At 35.9% G+C, this 15,133-nt stretch overlaps 1 protein-coding gene across 2 annotated transcripts in view; it reads right to left on the bottom strand.

The window, feature by feature from the left end:
• The window catches only part of APP (amyloid beta precursor protein), a 181,390-nt gene that overhangs the window by 50,965 nt on the left and 115,292 nt on the right, over nt 1-15,133 (bottom strand). Inside the window, exon 7 of one of the 2 annotated variants that reach the window (XM_051984840.1) lies at nt 14,393-14,560. The exons of the other annotated variant lie outside the window; for it this stretch is intronic. Coding sequence (XP_051840800.1) covers nt 14,393-14,560 — 168 coding nt within the window. The remainder of the gene's footprint in view (nt 1-14,392; nt 14,561-15,133) is intronic. 2 annotated transcript variants of the gene reach the window in all.

Raw genomic sequence — 15,133 nt, forward strand, 5'->3', positions numbered from 1 at the left:
TCCTCAAAGTGAAAGAAAATTCTAGATTGTATTTCTTTAAAATGCCTTGACATTCTCAGGCTAAGAAAAAACTATTTAAAAATTTTAATCATTAAAACAACCTAATAGATAATCAATCTTATCAATGGATAGGTAGTGAAAGGAATTTGCTTTTTAAGTATATTCCAGGCTGCCTAAAGTAACTGCTTTGGGAAAGTGGAAGAGAATAAGCCTCTTACATGCCAAGCACTATGCTAAGTGCTTTATGAGCCTGAGAAATAAATGCTGTTATTATCCCCATTTTACAATTAAGGAAACTTAAGTAGATAGTGGTTAAGTGACTTGCCCAGGGTTATATTGCTTATTGCTGGGACCAAATTTGAACTCTTGTTCCTAAGTCTGGGCTCATTGTTTTACCCATTGTATCATCCAGGAGCTTCTTGTATACCATATTCAAGAATGCCCTTTACTATTATATCATGTGTAAAATTGAATCCAACCATAGAAAGGAAGAAAGTGTAGAGAAAATGGAGTAGACTGGACCCCTACGAGATCATAGAAGAACTATAAGAAATTACAGAAGGGTTCAAAATAGAAATAAAACTCACAAAATAAGAAATCAGAAATTAAAAGAAACCAGATTTCTCAAAGCAGGAAGAGTAAGCTCAATGCAGAATATTTTTAAAAAGAAATTTTAATTAAATCTATAATGAAGAAAATCTCTAAAGAAGTGAAAGATGAACATATTTGATTTAAACACAAAAAATGGTTAAATTGATGAAAACTTAGAAAAAGAGAAACCAATGATATCAATATTAAATGCATATCTAGCTTATGTATAAGTCAAAGGAACTAACCTTGAAGAAAGGATGCACAGAGATAACTTAAGAATCACGCGGTTGGAGCAGCTAGGTGGCCCAGTGGATAGAGCTCCTGTCACTCAGGAGGACCCTAGTTCAATTCTGGCTCAGACACTTAACACTTCCTAGCTGTGTGACCCTGGGCAAGTCACTTAACCCCAACTTTAGCAAAAAAAAAAAAAAAAGAATCACAGGCTTGCCCAGAAATACATGAAACATTTAAAAAAGAAAACAACAATAAGAAAACTAACCAGAACATCTGAATTTAGATAAAATCCTAATTAAGAAAACCCACAAAACGCTGCCCTGAAGACAAAAAAACAAAAATACCCCATATGCTTCAAATTCAAGATAGACTCTGGTTAAATTGAATACTTTCCAAAATAACAAAGATTGCTAATGGTCAGGGAAAAGATCTTCAAAAATACAGGAAACATAATTTGAATAACACAGGAAAATTCTATAGTTAAAATTAAAGGGGCTCTAGGGTTAAATGTGAAAGAGTGGAGATTTTGCCATCTATAGACAAGTTAGGATGGCGAGGGAGAGAATATGGAGAAGGTGGTACAGAGGCAGAAGGAAAGCCTACGATCAAGAGAGTAAAAGAGGAACATCTACCTCTAAACTGCAGGGGTCCTCAAACTTTTTAAATAAGGGGCCAGTTCACTGTCCCTCAGACTGTTGGAGGGCCGGACTATAGTAAAAACAAAACCTTTGTTTTGTGGGCCTTTAAATAAAGAAACTTCATAGCCCTGGGTGATGGGGATAATCATCCTCAGTTGCCCCATCTGGCAGATGGGCCGTAATTTGAGGACCCCTGTTCTAAAGGGTAGAGATGGGGAACTCATTAAAAAGATAGCAGAGGAGGTAAGAGTCTGTGGTGACAGAAGAGGAACTTGTGATTTATTCTGGGAAAAATTTGTATAGTGGGAGGATGCCTATTCTGAGAAAGAGGATCCAGAGTCTGTCTGGGTAGTTTTCTAACCCTGAAGGAACATGTGAATTCCTAGAGTTGTCATAGTCAAATTGGTAGGGAGTGTGTGTGTTACATATATATATGGAGAGAGAGAAACAGACAGATAGAAAGAGAAAGAGAGAGACAGACAGATAAAGAGAGAGAGAGGAGGGGAGACGGGGGGGGGGAACAGACACACAGAGAAAGACAGAGGAAGGGAGACAGAGATAGGGAGAGAGAAAAAAGAGAGAGAGAAGACAAGAGAGAAAGAGGGAAGGTGAGAGAAAGGGGGAAAAGGAGAGACAGAGAGAGAGGGAGGGAGGGAGAGGAATACAGGGGCAAAAAGTTATATAGACTGATAATAGTAGGCAGGTTCAGTTTCTGAGCAGATGAATAGCATGATGGGAGTAAAACACTAAAAGATCACAGAAATTGGTACGCAAAGTAGAGGAGAGTGCTTAGAGGCACCTTGAAAAACATGATTCTGGCAAAGAAGTAACAGTATTCTAAATCTGGGAGTACTGAAGGGCAAAGGGAAAAGACAGAATAAATGTAAGAGCTTAAGTGCAGAAATGAAATTAAGATTTGGCAATAAGTTGAACATAGAAGGTAAGGGAGCAACAAGAATTAAAAAATCCCAAAGTGCTCAACTGGTTTGAGTAGAAAGATTGTGATGATACCATCAACAGAAATGGGCCATTTAGGAAGAGAGAATTTGGAGAGAGAGGGAGAAAGACACTGGAGAGCTTTAGGCAAGAGGTTTGATGGCAACTTATTAGATACAATGGGGTAAGATTAACTTTCAAGGTCTAGATAGTTGATGAAGCCCTTTTCCTCTTTAAAATTCCCACTTTTATCATTTTGGTTTTGGGTTTCATTTTTAATTTTAAAATCCTAACTGGCGCTATACTGGCAAAGTTGAGAAGAAAACATCTTATAATAAATGATGAAGCTCTTTTGGTTAAGAGAGAAAGATGGATGTTGCAGTTACCATCTTAAATTCAAATATACTTTATTAGATTTCTGGGTGACATGACTCACCAAAATGGAGCCTGAGACATACTTTCTCAATCTTTTCCAAAACAGAACTTATGCACTACAGAGAAAGCAACGTCAAGTGTCTTTAGAATATAGGAAACCAAAATGCAAAGGAGAGTTTTAAAATTCCCATGAACTGACAACTTTGATGAGTTTGCTCCTTCCTTTTCTTCAATCACCCAAGATCCTACAGTCAGTGAGGCAAACTCAAGGGCCCAACACATGGTCCAATAACAAAATCCAATGCCATACACCAGCTCCACCCTCCCCTCTTTCCAGTGGTGTGATCATATGGGCTTCAAGCTGTGGAAGTTTCCTGGGTCAGATACAATTTAATAATAATTTTAAAAGAGTGATTGTATAAGAAAATGAAACCATCAAATCTGTTATTTAGAAAAATATTTAAATTAAATATATTTAGAAACATATTTAAAAAGCAAATCAGGATGAAACTGAGGGGATGAAAAAATAATTCACCATGCATCAAGTGAATCCAAAAAGGCAGGAATTACAACCATGCTTCAGAAAAAGCAAAAACAAATATTCACAAAATAAAAAAGTATAAATAATGAAATTATATTATGCTGAAAGGAACCATAGATATCAAATCATTATCAGCATTAAACTTCTTTTTTTTTTTTTTAATTTTTTATTTAATAATTACATTATATTGACACTCATTTCTGTTCCGATTTTTTTCCCCTCCCTCCCTCCACCCCCTCCCCTAGATGGCAAGCAGTCCTTTATATGTTGGATATGTTGCAGTATTTCCTGATGGAAATTTAATGGCTTCTGCCTCTGTTGATAATACAGCTATTATATGGGATGTTAGCAAAGGTAACTTTAATTAATTTCTTTTGGCATTTTTGTCTTTGGAAAATAAGGGGAAGATCAAATAACTACATAAAGTCCCTCAAATATGGAAATTAAAAGCATTAAGCAAAAGAAAAAAAACTTTCAATAGATTTAATCAAGTGGTCAACTTTTCTTTTTTTTTTTTTTTTAATTTTTTTTTTATTTAATAATTACATTATATTGACACTCAATTCTGTTCCGATTTTTTTTCCCCTCCCTCCCTCCACCCCCTCCCCTAGATGGCAAGCAGTCCTTTATATGTTGGATATGTTGCAGTATATCCTAGATACAATATATGTTTGCAGAACCGAACAGTTCTCTTGTTGCGTAGGGAGAATTGGATTCAGAAGGTATAAATAATCCGGGAAGAAAAACAAAAATGCAGATAGTTCACATTCGTTTCCCAGTGTTCTTTCTTTGGGTGTAGCTGCTTTTGTCCGTCATTTATCAATTGAAACTCAGGTCTCTTTGTCAAAGAAATCCACTTCCATCAATATATGTCCTCATACAATATCGTTGTCGAAGTGTATAATGATCTCCTGGTTCTGCTCATTTCACTTAGCATCAGTTCATGAAGGTCTCTCCAAGCCTCTCTGTATTCATCCTGCTGGTCATTTCTTACAGAACAATAATATTCCATAACATTCATATACCACAATTTACCCAGCCATTCTCCAATTGATGGGCATCCATTCATTTTCCAGTTTCTAGCCACTACAAACAGGGCTGCTACAAACATTTTGGCACATACAGGTCCCTTTCCCTTCTTTAGTATTTCTTTGGGATATAAGCCCAATAGAAACACTGCTGGATCAAAGGATATGCACATTTTGATAATTTTTTGGGCATAATTCCAGATTGCTCTCCAGAATGGTTGGATTCGTTCACAACTCCACCAACAATGCATTAGTGTCCCAGTTTTCCCGCATCCCCTCCAACATTCATCATTATTTTTTCCTGTCATCTTAGCCAATCTGACAGGTGTGTAGTGGTATCTCAGAGTTGTCTTAATTTGCATTTCTCTGATCAATAATGATTTGGAACACTCTTTCATATGAGTGGTAATAGTTTCAATCTCATCCTCTGAAAATTGTCTGTTCATATCCTTTGACCATTTATCAATTGGAGAATGGCTTGATTTCTTATAAATTTGGGTCAGTTCTCTATATATTTTGGAAATGAGGCCTTTATCAGAACCTTTAACTGTGAAAATGTTTTCCCAGTTTGTTGCTTCCCTTCTAATCTTGTTTGCATTAGTTTTATTTGTACAAAGGCTTTTTAATTTGATGTAATCGAAATTTTCTATTCTGTGATCAGTAATGGTCTCTAGTTCATCTTTGGTCACAAATTTCTTTCTCCTCCACAAGTCTGAGAGATAAACTATTCTATGTTCCTCTAATTTATTTATAGTCTCGTTCTTTATGCCTAGGTCATAGACCCATTTTGATCTTATCTTGGTATATGGTGTTAAGTGTGGGTCCATGCCTAATTTCTGCCATACTAATTTCCAATTATCCCAGCAGTTTTTATCAAATATTGAATTCTTTTCCCAGAAGTTAGGGGCTTTGGGCTTGTCAAACACTAGATTGCTATAATTGACTATTCTGTCTTGTGAGCCTAGCCTTTTCCACTGATCCACTAATCTATTTCTTAGCCAATACCAGATGGTTTTGGTGACTGCTGCTTTATAATATAATTTTAGATCAGGTACAGCTAGGCCACCTTCATTTGATTTTTTTTTCATTAGTTCCCTTGAGATTCTCGACTTTTTATTGTTCCATATGAATTTTGTTGTTATTTTTTCTAGATCAATAAAATATTTTCTTGGAAGTCTGATTGGTATAGCACTAAATAAATAGATTAGTTTAGGGAGTATTGTCATCTTTATTATGTTCGCTCGGCCAATCCAAGAGCACTTAATATTTTTCCAATTATTTAAGTCTGACTTTATTTGTGTGGAGACTTTTTTATAATTTTGCTCATATAATTCCTGACTTTCCTTTGGTAGATAGATTCCCAAATATTTTATGGTATCAACAGTTATTCTGAATGGAATTTCTCTTTGTATCTCTTGCTGTTGGGTTTTGTTGGTGATGTATAAAAATGCTGAGGATTTATGGGGATTTATTTTGTAGCCAGCTACTTTGCTAAAATTATGAATTATTTCCAATAGCTTTTTGGTAGAATCTCTGGGGTTCTCTAGGTATACCATCATATCATCTGCAAAGAGTGATAGTTTGGTTTCCTCATTGCCTACTCTAATTCCTTTTATATCTTTCTCGACTCTTATTGCCGAGGCTAGTGTTTCTAATACGATATTAAATAATAATGGTGATAGTGGGCAACCTTGCTTCACTCCAGATCTTACTGGGAAAGGTTCCAGTTTTTCCCCATTGCATATGATGCTTACTGATGGTTTTAAATATATGCTCCTGACTATTTTAAGGAAAAGTCCATTTATTCCTATGCTCTCAAGTGTTTTTATTAGGAATGGATGTTGGATTTTATCAAATGCTTTTTCTGCATCTATTGAGATGATCATGTGGTTTTTGTTTGTTTGGTTATTGATATAGTCAATTATGCTAATAGTTTTCCTAATATTGAACCAGCCCTGCATTCCTGGTATAAATCCTACTTGGTCATAGTGTATTATCCTGGTGACAATTTTCTGTAATCTTTTTGCTAATATTTTATTTAAGATTTTAGCATCAATATTCATTAGGGAGATTGGTCTATAATTTTCTTTCTCTGTTTTCAGCCTACCTGGTTTAGGTATCAGTACCATATCTGTGTCATAAAAGGAGTTTGGTAGGACTCCTTCAATCCCTATTTTTTCAAATAGTTTATATAACATTGGAGTTAATTGTTCTTTAAATGTTTGGTAGAATTCACTTGTAAATCCATCTGGTCCTGGGGATTTTTTCTTAGGGAGTTGATTGATAGTTTGTTCTATTTCTTTTTCTGAGATGGGACTGTTTAGGATATTTACTTCTTCCTCTGTTAGTTTGGGCAAGCTGTATTTTTGGAGGTATTTTTCTATTTCATTTAAGTTGTCGAATTTATTGGCATAAAGTTGGGCAAAGTAACTCCTAATTATTGCTCTAATTTCCTCTTCGTTAGTGGTGAGTTCTCCCTTTTCATTTTTAAGACTAACAATTTGATTTTCCTCTTTCCTTTTTTTAATCAGATTTACTAAGGGTTTGTCTATTTTGTTGGTTTTTTCATAGAACCAACTCTTAGTTTTATTAATCAATTCAATAGTTTTTTTACTTTCAATTTTATTGATCTCACCTTTTACTTTTAGAATTTCAAGTTTAGTGTTTGACTGGGGGTTTTTAATTTGTTCCTTTTCTAGCATTTTTAATTGCAAACCCAATTCATTGACCTTCTCTTTCTCTATTTTATACAAATAGGCCTCTAGAGATATGAAATTTCCCCTTATTACCGCTTTGGCTGCATCCCATACATTTTGGTATGATGTCTCATTATTATCGTTTTCTTGGGTGAAGTTATTAATTATGTCTATGATTTGCTGTTTTACCCAATCATTCTTTAGTATGAGATTATTTAGTTTCCAATTATTTTTTGGTCTACTTCCCCCTGCTTTTTTGTTGAATGTAATTTTCATTGCATCGTGGTCTGAAAAGGATGCATTTACTATTTCTGCCTTACTACATTTGAGTTTGAGGTTTTTATGTCCTAATATATGGTCAATTTTTGTATAGGTTCCATGAACTGCTGAAAAGAAAGTGTATTCCTTTCTGTCTCCATTACATTTTCTCCAGAGATCTATCATATCTAGCTTTTCTAGTATTCTGTTTACCTCTTTGACTTCTTTCTTATTTATTTTCTGGTTTGATTTATCTAATTCTGAGAGTGCAAGGTTAAGATCTCCCACTATTATAGTTTTACTGTCTATTTCTTCTTGCAGCTCTCTTAGTTTCTCTTTTAAGAATTTAGATGCTACCCCACTTGGTGCATATATGTTTAATATAGATAGTGCTTCATTATCCATGCTACCCTTTAGCAAGATATAGTGTCCTTCCTTATCTCTTTTAATTAGGTCAATTTTTGCTTTAGCTTGATCTGAGATCAGGATGGCTACCCCTGCTTTTTTGACTTCACCTGAAGCATAGTAGATTTTGCTCCAACCTTTTACCTTTAACCTGCATGTATCTCCCCGCTTCAGGTGTGTTTCCTGTAAACAACATATTGTAGGATTCTGGCTTTTAATCCATTCTGCTAACCGCTTCCTCTTTATGGGGGAGTTTACCCCGTTCACATTTATGGTTAGAATGACCAATTCTGTATTACTTGCCATCTTGTTAACCCCGGTTTATGCTTTCCTCCCTTCTTTCCCCTTTCCCCCCCTTCCAAGTATTAAGCTTGTGAGCACCCCTTGTTTCTCACAGCCCTCCCTTTTTAGTGTCCCTCCCCCGCCTTAGAGTTCCTCCCCCTATCTTACCCCTTTCCCTCCCAGTTCCCGTATTCCCTTCCGCTTAGCTTATTCCTTCCCTTTCCACTTTTCCCTTCTCACTTTTCAATGAGATGGGAGAAGTTTCACCATAGATTGAATATGTCTTAAGATTTTTCACTTAAAGCCAATTCTGAAGGCAGTAAGATACCCACTATATTCATCCCCCTCCATTCTTTCTCTCAGATATAATAGGTTTCCTATGCCTCTTCATGAGATGTACTACCCCCACTTTACCCTTTTTCTGGTACAATGTCCTTTCCACATCAATTTCTAGAACAAGGTATACATGTATTCTTTATGCATCTATATAGTCAAAATATAGTTCCCAAGATCAATCTTTACCTTTTTAGATTTCTCTTGAGTTCTATATTTGTAGATCAAACTTTTTGTTAAGTTCTGGTTTTTTCATCAGAAATAGATGAAATTCGCTTACTTCGTTGAATGTCCATCTTCTTCCCTGGAAAAAGATGCTCATTCTCGCTGGGTAAGTTATTTTTGGTTGCATACCAAGTTCCTTAGCCTTTCGGAATATCATATTCCAGGCCCTTCGATCTTTTAATGTGGATGCTGCCAGATCCTGGGTGATCCTTATTGTGGCTCCTTGATACTTGAATTGGGTTTTTCTAGCCGCTTGCAATATTTTTTCTTTCATCTGAGGGTTCTGGCATTTGGCCACTATATTCCTTGGTGTTTTGATTTTAGGATCCCTTTCAGTGGGTGATCGATGAATCCTTTCAATGTTTATTTTTTCCTCTGTTCCTATGACTTCTGGGCAGTTCTCTTTGATAATTTCCTGGAAGACAGTGTCCAGGCTCTTTTTTTCATCATGTTTTTCTGGGAGTCCAATGATTCTCAGATTGTCTCTCCTGGATCTGTTTTCCAGGTCTGTTGTCTTCCCCAGAAGGTATTTCACATTTTTCTCCATTGTTTGATTTTTTTGGATTTGCTTGACTGATTCTTCTTGTCTCCTCGAGTCATTCAATTCCACTTGTTCAATTCTGATTTTCAGTGAAGTATTCTCTTCACTCACTTTTTTAAAATCTTTCTCTAATTGTCCAATTGAGTTCTTTTGTTCTGTGGAATTTTTTTCCATTTCGCCAATTTTGTTTTCCAGTTCACTAATCCTATTTTTCAAGGATTTTACTTCTTTATCCACTCTCTCTTTAACTGACTTCTCCAGGTTCTTTTGCCAAGCCTCCCTCTCCTTTTCCCAAGCTTCCTTCTCCTTTTGCCAAGCCTCACTCTGCTTTCCCCATTTTTCTTCTAGCTCCCTTGTGAGAGCCTTTTTAATCACTTCTATGAGGTTCATCTGTGCTGAGGAACAGACGATCTCCTCCTTTGGGGAATCACCTGGGGACTGCCTGTTTTTAGTCTCCTCAGGATTTAGAGTCTGCTCTCTATCTGTGTAGAAGCTGTCTAGGGTTAAAGTCCTCTTCAGCTTCTTGCTCATTCTGTCTATTAATCAGAGACAAACTACCAAAGAAAAACAGAAAAAACTGGAGTCTTTCTTTGGGGGGGGGCTGGGTGTGTTATCGAGCTTCCTCTACAGACTGCAGGTGGCAGCAGTGAGGCACTAGCAGGACTGTGCTGCGCCTGCGCTCTGAGATCCCAAAGCGTGCTGAGTCACTGGGGGGGGGAAGGGGGGGGCGGCCAGGTCCTGAGAGACTCCAGCTGTTTGCGGTTGTGTTCTTCAGCCCCGGTGTTTTTAGCTTCTCTGCTGGGCTGTTGACTTGCTGCAGGTTCCAAACCTGTAGCGAAGCTCTCCCCGCGGAGACAGCTGCGATCACTCTCCACCCCCTCTCCAGTCTGCTCCCGTGCTCTCACTGCCGCTGCCCTCAGCCTGCGCCCGATCTAAAACCGCCCCAGCCCTCCAGTAAAGACAGACCTTTCTTGGCGGATCTCAAGGATGGCTTCTCTTGGTAACTATTTGTGGGTTTTTTTCAGTCAAGCATTGATTCAGAGGCTTGTAATGAAGTGGATAGTGAGAGAAAGCGCGGAGCTTATGCAACTGTGAGCCTCCTCTCCGCCATCTAGCATTAAACTTCAAGTGAAGAGGTCAGCCTTGGCAAGGTAAAGGGCTACCTCTTCATGTGATGCAAAGGTAAAAGGGAAAACAGCAAGGAAAAAGCCCTCAAGAGTTTTGAGAGGTGAGCAGGGAAGAAGGGTTAATATTTTCAGTGGAGAATAAGGCAAAGAAGAGGACAGGAGGAAATGGGTGCTAATGAAAGCTCTCAAAGGGATAGAAAATTTGGAATAGATGCTGTGGTAACTGAGATACTGAATCAATTATAAAGATATTAAAAAGGCAAAAAATGTTGGTAACTTTAGACATACAAGAAAAATTAAAATGGCTTGGCCCGCCTTCTACTTCCAATGTGTGAAATTCAATATGCCTCTAGTTCTATAATAATAACTAGCATTTAAATAACGCTTACTTTGTGCCAAGCACTATGCTAAGTGCTTAACAAAAATGAACTCATTTTTTCTCACAAAAAGGTGAGTGTTATTATTATCCCCATTTTATAGTTGGAGAAATTGCATCAGAGAGAGGTGGAATGATCTGTCCAAGTTCACACTGCTAGTTAAATGTCTGAAGTCACATTTGAACTCAGACCTTCCCTTTCTTCAAACACAGGGGTTTTGCTTCTCTTGGTTCCTCTAAACCTTTGTACCTTAGCAATTAAACCAACAAAGTTTATAAAACAATAGAGTTCCTATAATGACCTTGTAATGAAGAACAATTTTTTAGGAAGACGCGATTTTTTAAAGAAACATTTCTTCAAAACTTCATAAGAAACACAAAATATCATATGTATTATTAAAATAGGTACATTTTAGTGATATCCCAATGCTTTTTTCTCTTACCACTGTCATAGGATTTCATCTGGCAAAGTCAGATATAAAAACCATATAAAAGAACAAAATGAGAAAAGATATTTAATAGAGAAAAGCTTAAAATGCACAAAATTTGTTTTTAAAATAGTGATGTTATACATGAAACTTATATGTTAATCAGTCATCCCCCAAATTAAGATATTTATCATATAGTTAACTCCATTTTTTTCAGAAGGGGTTCTTATGTAGTAGTGAGAAACTTCTGAAATACTATGGAAAGGAGAATCAATATAGTAGAGACAGCAACTCCACCAAACTCTCCCAACAACTTTAAAATAATGCCTTAAAAGAAATTCTAGAGTGGCAGGGCCAGCATGATCTAAGACAACTCAGGAGACTGACAGGGGATGACACCAGGTTACAATCTCTAGTACTGACATCTGATCAATTGTCGGTGGTTATGCTGGCACTAGGCACAGGATTTGGTATTGTTACTGCCCATATGCAGTTCTGGGTCATAGTTCCAAGGCACAGAGGAACACTTGTGATTGGTCACCACAGAACAGGGGCCCCAGTTGCCGTTCCAAGGCTGAGAGAAGTGCTAGTGCTTGCAGCTGCGGAGAACCAGGGTCACAGTTTCAGGGACAAGGGGAGCACTGTGTGACTGGGCACAAGTGGAGTAAAGCCCCTTCTGGATCTCCAGATCAGGAGAGGAGTGATCATACCTCTCCCCCTGTCACCACTTTGGAAGCACCAAGGAGACTCCTAGAACTAGCTTTGCAAACAGCAACATGGTAAAGCCTGAAGTTTGGGACAGAGCTTTCCTAACTCCAGGAAGCAGAATCCAGTTTTAACATTAAATTCAAAATCAAGAAATAAGCTGGAAAAATGAGCAAAGAATTAAAAAAAAAAAAAAAAAAAAGAACATAAAAAGCTACTACAGTGGTAGGGAAAAACGAGACACAGATTCAGAAGACAGTAACATCATGAACAGTTCTAAAAGATATGATATTTGGATACCAGCTCCACAAGAATTCTTGAAAAAGTTAAAGAAAGAGAAGCGGAACTACGGAGAAAAGAAATGTGTAATGCAAGATAATTAACAGATTGGTAAAGGAGGAACCAAAAAACTCAAGAAAGTAAGAGTTTAAAAAACAGAATTTGTCAAATGGTAAAAGAGACTCAAAAATTCAGCAAAGAAGAAATACCAAAGAGTAAAATGAGAAAAAAAAAAGTAAGAAATCTTCATGATCATGGTTCCTGAAAGGGTTCCATACTGAATAGAAAAAGATAATAGGTAATAAATCAGATAACAACAAAAATCAGAACAACAGAAATCATTATCTCATCTACTTAATCTCATACTGGTGACAGCTGCCAACATTTTTCTATTTTACTCCTTTACATATACCTCTAGATTATTGGGTCTCATTTAAAAAGTGCAACCTCATCTGATAGGTCTATGATTATTTTCCCTAATTTTCACCTATATCAGTCATCAAACAATTCATCTGTACTGTATCTTTGGATATAAACATCCAATAACATTCATGACACTAGTGATACCTGCATCTTTCAAAAATATTATTTAATACAGTACTCAGAGTTCCAAAGGACTCATTTTGCCACATATTAAGCAAATAGTAGTTTTTTGTTGCTTATTAATCTAGGTTGAATAAAAAGAATGAATGTGGGAAAAAGAATGAAAGAAGATGCTTGTATTTTTAAGTCTTTAGGATCAAATGAAAAACAATTCAGACAGACAGAGAAGATACAAAATTTTTATATTGCAACAAATAAATAATAAAGTATTCATGAAGATAAATTTCCTTTTATCTAAAAGGACAAATTATTGCACAGAAAACTCTGTTGTGATGGTTAGAACTAGTTATATGAACAGCAGCAAAAATTCTTTGTTCTAGACACACAGTCAATGAAAATACTCACTGTGTTTTATAGCCCAGCTTCTTAAACTGTGGTTCAAGACTCCATCTGGGAAATTATAACTGAATGTGGGGGTCGTGAAATTATGATTTAGTATCAGTAAATGTTTGATATGTACACATATTTTATATACCAATATACCTGGGATCATATAAAAATGTCTCAGGTGAAAAGGGGTTGTGAGTGAAAAAAATTTAAGAAGCCCTGTTTTCTGTTAAATTATTTAGTTTACTTAATTCCATTGTTTGAAAGTGAAGGAACTTTGAATTAGCAATTCAAATGATCAAATTAGAGAATTCCAGAATAGAACTATAAGAGATTAACTAGGTGATATGTTATTTTTCAGATAAAACTATTTAAACTATACAAAGTATGCATATTATTCTATCCCTAAAGGAAGCGACTAAAAAGCTGTGATCTTTTACAAATCTTTGCAAATGAAAATTTTTAACATTATATGTTTTACTGGATAGGAAGACATGATTGTTTTTTACAACTATATCTTTCCAATGTTCTGCTTAGTTCTACAGAGAAGAAGATTAATAATGACACACTTCTGCAGATATACCAGCAAGGAAATGGTAACTCATAAGAATAAAGAAAAAGATTGTTTGAGATGTCTGGTAAGAGAAATTGTAGATGGATATTCTGAAAGTGATTGTATGCAGGTATGCGTTGGACTCGATCAATTTTGAGGTTCCATCTAATTCTGAGATTCTTTAATTCTTCAAAAGCGAGAACAACTGATAGGTCTAATACTACCACATGCACTTATTATCTCAGTTTCTCTCTAAAATTCAGTTTCAAAGTTCTTAGAGGTATATATGTCAGGGCTGATAGTTTTTTACCTTTTCAGATTTTGAGTAAGAGAACACAAAGAAGATGAGGTTCCATATAAATCTATTCAATGTAAAAAACAAAAAAACCACCTTATACTTGCCTGGACAAACTGCTTCTGTTAATCAATCAACAAACATTAAATTCCTACTATGTACTAGACACTGGACTAGATGAAAGAATGAAACAATATTGGACTCATATGTAAATATACACAGAATAAATGAATGATAAATTCTAAGATTTTAAATTACAAGATAATAACAATAAAAGTATAAGCAGCTTTTTCTATGAGTTTGGCTGAGAATGAAAGGAGAGATACAGAATGAAAACTTGAAGGGGAGAAAATATCATGATCTCAAGATATTTCAAAGATGTCTATCGCAACAGTTTTTAAAGAATATAATCACTGTCATACTTTATTAGAGAAGGAAGGAGATATGTGCTAATGATTAAAAATATTGCATAGAGTGGGCAATTATAAAAGCTGACAGATGTATGTTAGTGGGAGCAACAGACTTCGCAGGAATCAGAAAAATAAATTTGTTGCAAAGAGCAGAGTCAGTGGCAAGAAAGAGAGATGGCCACATGCTTGAGGAAGGATCCACTTACTGATGTTGCCACAGACTGCCATGCAGTATTCCTCAGTGCCAAAGTTGTTTCGGTTTCCACCACATCCGCCGTAAAAAAATGGTGCGCACTTCCTTTCAGTCACATCAAAGTACCAACGGGAGATCACTGCTCGACAAGGACCAGTCTCAGCTTGTTCAGAGCACACCTCTAATTATAGGATATGTGGAGGAACTACATTTAGCATGAAAATGGTTTTGTCTTACTATTTGTGTATATTTATTTATTTATCTTATTGTATGAATCCACATTTGAGATTGTGGGAATGCAATTATCAATTCACTCTTTGGGTAATTCAATTATTTCCTATGCTTTAAAAAAATTAATTGAAACAAAGGGACATATTTCTTATCTGCCTTAATGAATGTACCTCCTAAAGAATAAAAAAGAATAGTGTCAAAGACAATAATGTTTTTAGCTCTTGTAAGATAAATTTCAAATGTGAAAGCATCTTTAAGTAAATCAAAATCTTGAATTTTATTAAATTCTGACTACTCCTAATGTGAAAAGATTGTTTTATCAGTGATTTAAGACTTTTCTTTCCTTTTCATGGAGTGATTTTACCTAAAGAACTGTTAGTTAAAACATTAAAGTATGCCTTGAATATTATGCACACTCCTTATTTTTCATCAGGAGTTAGTATATCCCCTTATTTTTGTATGTTGCACATAGAATCACAGGACCATGGAGTTACAATCGGAAAGGACATTACAGTTCATCTAG

Source organism: Antechinus flavipes, chromosome 3, assembly GCF_016432865.1.
Source record: "Antechinus flavipes isolate AdamAnt ecotype Samford, QLD, Australia chromosome 3, AdamAnt_v2, whole genome shotgun sequence".
Taxonomy (NCBI): Eukaryota; Metazoa; Chordata; class Mammalia; order Dasyuromorphia; family Dasyuridae; genus Antechinus; species Antechinus flavipes.